Here is a 7854-nt window from a genome sequence, read left to right as displayed (position 1 = left end):
GTTGTCCTTGTGCTTAACTAATGAAATATTATGCCATGAAGGCGTATGGGAATTGGATGTATAGATCCACATATTCATGACATCGGCTCTAGTTGGAGGTGAGTGGTCAGCTTCACGCCCCGGCGCTTTATCCCCGAGGAAATAGCCCTCGGTACCCATTGGATAGGGGTTGGGTAGACCACAGAGTCGGTCTGGACGACATGGAGAATGGAAAATTCTTGCCTCACCGGGACTCGAACTCCGACTCCTCCGTCCTCCAGCCTGTAGCTAGTCGCTATACCGACTGAGCTATCCCAGTTCTCTATATTAATTTGTTACTTAACAGTATCTCATCGGCTTCTGTTTTTGTGTTTTTGTGTAGCATAGAATAGGATCTGACATAGTGATACCAGTTGATTCGAATGGAACTTGGAAGGAACCGGCTGTGACTATTTTAAGACAATCTCGTCCCTCTTATCCAAAAGAGACAGAAAATGAAAGAAAAATCTGGGTCACAACAGCCAGTAGCAGAAGGTAATTCGAACCGGGTACCTCCCGAAGACGAATCAGATGCGATATCACTATATCAACCCTTTCGATATAAACGACGTTACAATCTCTGTATGGAGGCAAGAACAATGACACAGAGTAAGCATATAAGTCATAGATGGACACGGAAGTTTACAAGGAACAATGTAATAGCAGCAATAACGATGCCAATAACAGCAATTGAATGCCGAAGATGATATGGCGAAAAGAGAGGGGACTTTTTTTATTGCTAGTGGGGTGGGACTAAGTCCCTTGTACTGCAGCCACTTCTGGCCTATTGTATCAGCCACAGATAATAGGTGAGGGTGATTGTGGGGCAACTGGTGGAATGAAGATTGGCAGGGAAACCGAAGTACTCGGAGAAAACCTGCCCTAGCGCCACTTTGTCCACCACAAGTCCCACTTGATCAGACTCGGGATCGAACCTGGGCCGCCGCGGTGGGAAGCCAGCGACTAACGGCTTGAGCTATGGCGCGGCCTAAAGAGAGCGGATAGTCTAGTGCAGTTTAGCAGTGAGCATGAAACACGTAGAGTATGCCATCCCTGTACTTACTCGCAATATGTGATTATGTAACGTGTAAGTAGCGTGTTATTTGCACTCCTTGAAAAAAGATATGATCTAATATAGAAGAGCGCAAGTCATTCGGTTAGCTTCCAGCAAGCCCCAGAATACATCAGATACAGTTCGTAACACTACCCACGCGTTCTTAACACGATTTCGCAATTAAAATGCATGGTTAATATGCCACCGTTTCGAGAAGATGTATGAAACGTTCATTGCTCTTCTCATTTCTACAAATAGTTTAAGCCTTACTGAGAGAAATACACGTGTTATATTTTTGAATACGTCATATATTAAAGGGCTAGGCCTATTTATGAGAAACATTCCTAATATTTGGTTCTCGTTTCAAAAATCGTCTTGCACAATATTGCTTCCGTGACATTCCCAGGTATGTACGTGTATGCATGTTTTTAGTTTCAGATGAGTGATAGTAAAATAACGATTACGAAAATGATACCAAAGATCTGAGACCACTAGGGGAATTTAATTCATTAGAATCCGTTCAGACAATCAAATAACTCCGCGCTGTTAGTTGGTAGGCCTATAATTTAAAAACTGAGTTGATTTTTATGTCAAACAACCAGTTTAAGAAATTGTTAAGATTTGTGTATAGCGTTATAACTCACTTACTCACTCATGGAGCCTTTCTTGAGAAGCAGCAAATTGTGCAGCTACTGAAGAACTTCCCAGCATTTATGGAACCCGAAGGTTCATTACCGTGAGCCCTCCACTGATCCCTATCCTGAGCCAGATCAATCCAATCTATACCATCCCATCCTATCTCTCTAAGATCCGTTTTAATATTGTTCACCCACCTACGCCCTGGTCTTCCTAGTGGTCTCTTCCCTTCTGGCTTTTCCACCAATATCCTATATGCATTCCTCTTCTCCCCTCAACGTCTCACAACCCCATGGGCCTTCACGGCCTGGTACAGGGACGATGTTAGAAGTTGAATGCGGGTGAGCGACATCTGTCGGTACAAGTTGTCGCATATTATTGCATAAGCATAATGCTGCATGAGACTTACAGACAGTCGGTTGTCGAACTACATATTCAACGTGAGTAGTAACAGATATTAACATCACGCTGTATTCGAGCAACGATATCGCAGACTGTCATTCGTGAGTTAGAAAACCATATTAGGTAGTTACACATCGAAATTCTCAAGCAGGTTGTTGTCCTTCTGCTGAGCATCATGACTTAAACATGTAGTTAACCAGAACAAGCGTTACAGCAAATTCACTAACTAGTCAGATGACCATGAATTCTGCAACAGCATGTATGTGACCTAGTGAGCAGGCCACTGCCTTTTAGAGGCACTGACATCAAACTGATGGTAAACCACATGGACCAGAGCCAAATAAGGACTCAAAGAACGAATGCTGCTTTTTAATTGTTTTGAAATGTATTATTTCGACTTCAGTTTTAATATATTTTATATATCATTATAATCATTGATAATTGTTCTTAATATGTAACAAATCCAGCTTAACATTGATCTCCTTACAAATGCAATCTGTGAGTCTGTAAAGAACATGTACATCACAGACTCGAATCTACTGATCATTTATATTGCAACTGGCAAAACATGATGTGAAGTCACAGCGCAGGTTAGCTCAAATGTAATGTGTCTGTCTTAGTGGGAGATTATTTTTAAATAGTTCCTGAGCGCTTCCTCCCTTAACTTAACCACTACGCCTACGTAGCATATTGTTGTCGTAATCAGCAAACCTGTTTTGACTTTACCGAACGCCTGAAAATGAAATCGAATCGTTAAATAACTTACGAATCAACTGACGTGAAATATTTATAGTCTACTCTGTTTAGACAAGGAGAAAACGAAACGTCTCTCGTATCTGCTTTGAAAAGTGTACCAACGAATGATAATACAAATACATATCAGTGAATGCTACCAAGTGACACTTTATTTACCATGGTTTTCCTGAAACCTAACAGCACTCTATACATATGGCAGGAAGCCGGAACGCAAAAATGGTGAGCCGGCAGGGGGTGAAGTACTAAAACTAATAAATACATTAGGCTTAATTTTCCTTATACAGGCCTGCCTACTTGCACAATTTTCAATATACCCCATAAGTACATCCATCGTGAACTGGATCATTTTTGTTTTATTCACAGACGTGAAGTAAGTCTATTGTTTTCATCAGTGTTATGAATCCTTGTCTGCTAGCCATACTGGCGCTCGCCACGTTTCAGAATTTCGAACATTCTTAAGGCCTTTTAGTGCACCGTTTAGTTCGTCTTTTGTGTAAACTTCCTACCGCAATCTGTGGCAGATAATTGTCTTTCACATTGCATTAAAATATGCGTCGTTATTAGATGAAAACTTTTTAACATAATTCATTATAACCTATTTATATCGCAGTATCGCTAATTTAATGTACACCTCATGCAAAATCATTATTCTGTGCCTAAGTTACATTGAGATGGTCCTTCTACCTCTATATAATTACATTAAATTCATTATTTAGTTCCAATGGCGGACAAACCATTCTGACAAACATCAGACCTCATACAGTAATTACTAGAAGTGAAATCCGACTGGTGTGTGACTATTAAGTTCATTTGTGAAATCCAATTCCAAATTCTCTGGAATAAACTGGGATACGGTCAATAATTCTTCGTACATATTTCAAAGCTTATGGGAGACTTCTGTTGCAGATACGTTCTCGAAACACCCTTAGGCTAGGAACACACACACAGCGACATCGGTCTTACGGAAAAATGGCGTACGATTTTTTTTTGCCGTACGACCTTCTTTTCATACTAGAGCGACTTTATCAGCACCGAATCGCAGTTTTTATGAAGGAACAATGAACGATGGACCGAGAGCGCGTACTTGCTATGTGGTATTTTCACGGACGCCGAAAAGAATAACGGAGGCAGTAGGAAAGACTGCACTGGGTGCATCCAACCAATCAAAGACGAGACGAAGTTGTGGTTTGGTCCGACTGCTCTCCGACTGCCGTACGGTAGATGTCGCACGTCGTCACGTATGAAAACTAAGACTACACTTTATATTCACTACTTGATGCGACATGAACCGTACGGACGTCGTACGACTGACGTCGCTGTGTGTGTTCGAGCCCTTAGTGGCTTTCTATAGTCTACCTGTAGTCTGCTGTAGAACTGCCCGGCTTCCTCTTTCCACACATAAAGTGAGATTATCCATCATCAGGCAAGTTCCTAGAGCAGGGCTGCATGACTTTGATACAGTTCTAATTATGTATGAGGCAGCGTCCCTCATGTTTTCTTCACTGATTTTAATATATTTTGTACAATTTATCAGGTTTCGTGGTTTATTGTAGTGTTTCTCAACCGCCGGGCCGCGACCTGGTACCGGCCCTGATATCAATTATACCGGTCTCTCGCTTTATAAAAAAGGAATTTACTGGGCCGACGTATCAGGAAGTTTGGGAATAACTGGTTTATTGTAATCAGGGTTTTCACTTTTTTGCATTTCTTATATTCCTCATCTGTGTTTTGCTCGTTAATTCCCACTAAACTCATCCTTCTTGATTTGACCACTTTGTTTAGGCACGAGTATAAATTATGAAGCTCTTCAAAATTCAATTTTCTTCATTCTTCAATTGCTCTTTCTCTCTCATCTCCAAAGCCAACGGACGAAAGCCATGACTATCCAAGTTCCAAGTGACTTTGAAGATACTTTCGTGGTTGGTGATACAATGGGTTTCTATTTTCTATCTGAAACGTAATGCTTTGACCTCTTATAATTACGACCCCGATTTCAGTTAGCCAAATTAGGCATGAGATGTACAATTGTCTTTACGAGGCCTTCATCAGATGTCCTTAGATTTCTCTCTCTCATGTTCTCTCTGTCTGTCTCTCTCTCTTCCTGCCCTTCAATCCCTTATCTCCATTACTTTCCCGTCATTAGCAAGGTTGGCGATATATTAACTTAACAGCTTTCACAGTGTCTTCAAATAACTGTGAGAAAAGCAGACTTTTCCGAGCATATCTTACAACAGGAAATTTTAACTATCAAATTATTAAGATGAAAAGCATGAACAAAGCAATTCTATCCCTGTAACAAGCCGTGGAGGCCCATAGGGTAGTGAGACGTCGAGACGCCCACATTTTCCAGACAACTGGCTCACAGATGGCGGTGAGATTTTCAGCTTTACACCCCGGTTGCCCTTTACACCCAGGAAGATTCCTGGTACTCATTTCTGTTAGAGGCTGAGTCGAACCCAGGGCTATAGTGTGGCTGGAAGGACTAGGTAAATTGAAAAACTCCAATTACCTCATTGGGAATCAAACCCGCGATCTTTCGGCTTGTAGCATAGTGCAGCAACCAGCTACGCTACCGCATGCCCCGATGAAGAGCATAACTGGCTATAAAATATGTTAGCTGCCTGTGTAAGAGTTTACATAACTCAGGAAGTACTATTGCCAGACTCGGATAATGGAATTATGGATAGGCATGGTTCTTCAGTGCTTCATTCCTTACTAAATAGCATTGTCCAGAAGTGTTCACTTGCGAATAAGAGCAGTGCAGTGGTCTCCAGCCAAAAAAAAAAAATTAACCGATGATGGCCCATGTGAGGCCGAAACATGTCGTAAAAAACTAGAAAAATACATGTAAAACCAGAGACATTCCAGAAATTTCGATAATCACTTTTAATGTATAAAATATACTTTTAGTGTCCTATTAACATTTTAATGATTTTAACGTCATAAAGTATTACAACACATTTTTAGTGAGTGCCATATTCTTAATGTCTTTTATATTGTTGCATTATTGACGTGTACTTTCATAGTAAGGATACTGCCTCAATGCAACGCGATGCTGAAATATAATGTTACTAAATAGGTCTGAGTCAGGCATTTCTCTTATTATTATTTTCGATCATTCATGTATGAAACGTTTCACAACGCCCTTCTAAGCAAGGTCACAAGAGAGAGTTCGGATATCCTTGTTTTTAACAGCTGCTGATAAAATATCTGCTCAATGTTATCATCTTGAATGGGCTTGTTGGCATACTTTTCGACAAATCAAAGGTTTGACAGACATAAGGGTGTTACAGTAAAGGGAGAATATGAATTTGCGCGCCAATTTTGCACATTGCTCCGATTTATATTCAAAATTTAAAAACCCAAACATTTTAACTTTAAACCGGAAACAAGTCAAACGTGGCATCAGTTTCCTTGAATCATTGTTGTGGATTTTACCAAAACAATCATTTACGGTGTACAACACACTAAATAACTAAACAATTTTTTTATGTAGAATAATGAGAGCCAAGAAAGCGGATTTGCTATTTCAGTAGGAGAAACAATTTTGCAATATACTGTCACTGAATTTAGATTTAATTTACAGCTAACAAGGCTGAACATACAATATTATTATCCCGTGCCCACTTTATACGTGTTTTACTTACAGCTATCAACCATGACAAATAATTTTAACTTCCTTATCAAAAACAAACAAAACAAACTCCGTGGCCTGCAGTCCGCAAGCGAACTATACCGACCAAGCTACCGCTGCTTTTCGGCGAAATTAGTACCAACTTTAGAGGATAGTGTGTGTCGCGGGGTCAGCGCAACGCAACCCCGGGGCCGTTAATTTCGGTTTTCTACATCGGGACTGCTACTTTTCCATTCATGTAGCTCAATTATCCTCACGAGGCTGAGTGAACCCAGTTCCAGACCTACTACTTCTCAGAAAATCTGGTAGCGCCGTGAATCGAACCCGGGAACTCTGGATCTGTAGCCAGGAACTCTGACCACTAGGCCACAGAGGCGGTCCAACTTCCCTATCGGAAATGTTAATATGTCGATTATTTTCATGCATTTCATAAGTACGTACCTGACTCTTCGCAGCATCGCCAATTAGGCGTTCAGTATCAGTAAATGCTACATAACTTGGTGTTGTTCGATTCCCTTGATCGTTTGCAATGATTTCCACTTTTCCATGTTGCCAAACGCCTACACAGGAATACGTAGTACCAAGATCGATTCCTACCGCTGGCGTTTTTCCCATGTTGAAAACCACACTAACACGAGAACAGCGTTTTCAATTTCAGTCGAAGCACGCACCTCCTTCGCCACAGATGAACTGCTCTGCCGTACTCTGCTACGCTCTACTATCACGTCTCCACCGCAACAGGTAATTTTTATCCCCGTCCATCATGGTTTGCGAAATGTCCTACAGAGGTCGGCCTTATCTGTCGTCCTCACAAACAGCGATGGTCTTGAAACTGCAGCAACATTCTACACACTAAGGCAGTGTTCGGCAACCGGTGTGCCGTCACAAGGTGAAAGGTGTGATGCGAACTTTTACCTATTGTAAGAAATTAATTGTCGAATTTTATTCGTTTTATTTTAACCCAGTTACCGTGTTACATATGCTTGTATTTTATTTTCAGCCACTGCATTAATTAAATAAGATGATGCTTGTTTATTCTTTATTACATGCTGTGATTTTTTATGTACAGTAATGTTGTATTCTAAGAAATTAAACGTAAATTATTTACTCACAGTTGCTGTTATATCATAGTTTTCATTATTGATTTATTTTTATTTTTCTCGCATCTGCGCAACTTCTTTGATATGCTTGCCGCATGTTCTGTATACGTGCTTTTTCCTAAAAGGGCAGGGAGTAGCATGGGTTTTCCTGTCTTTTATAATGCTGTTTTGGTATTTGCCCCTGTTTGTTAGAAGTTAGAGCTTCTTCAAATTTATGACTTTCTTCCTGTAACGATGCACCCACCGATTGCTGG

General features: G+C 40.7%; 1 protein-coding gene across 1 annotated transcript in view; it reads right to left on the bottom strand.

Moving 5' to 3' along the window:
- The window catches only part of LOC111874673 (heat shock 70 kDa protein cognate 2), a 25003-nt gene extending 17772 nt beyond the window's left edge, over positions 1–7231 (bottom strand). The window contains exon 1 of the mRNA XM_023870369.2: positions 6942–7231. Coding sequence (XP_023726137.1) covers positions 6942–7115 — 174 coding nt within the window. The 5' untranslated portion in view covers positions 7116–7231. The remainder of the gene's footprint in view (positions 1–6941) is intronic.
- Positions 7232–7854: the final 623 nt, after the last annotated feature.

This window comes from Cryptotermes secundus, unplaced genomic scaffold (genome assembly GCF_002891405.2).
Source record: "Cryptotermes secundus unplaced genomic scaffold, Csec_1.0 scaffold56, whole genome shotgun sequence".
Classification (NCBI taxonomy): domain Eukaryota; kingdom Metazoa; phylum Arthropoda; class Insecta; order Blattodea; family Kalotermitidae; genus Cryptotermes; species Cryptotermes secundus.
This window is presented reverse-complemented; position numbering and strand designations above follow the sequence as displayed.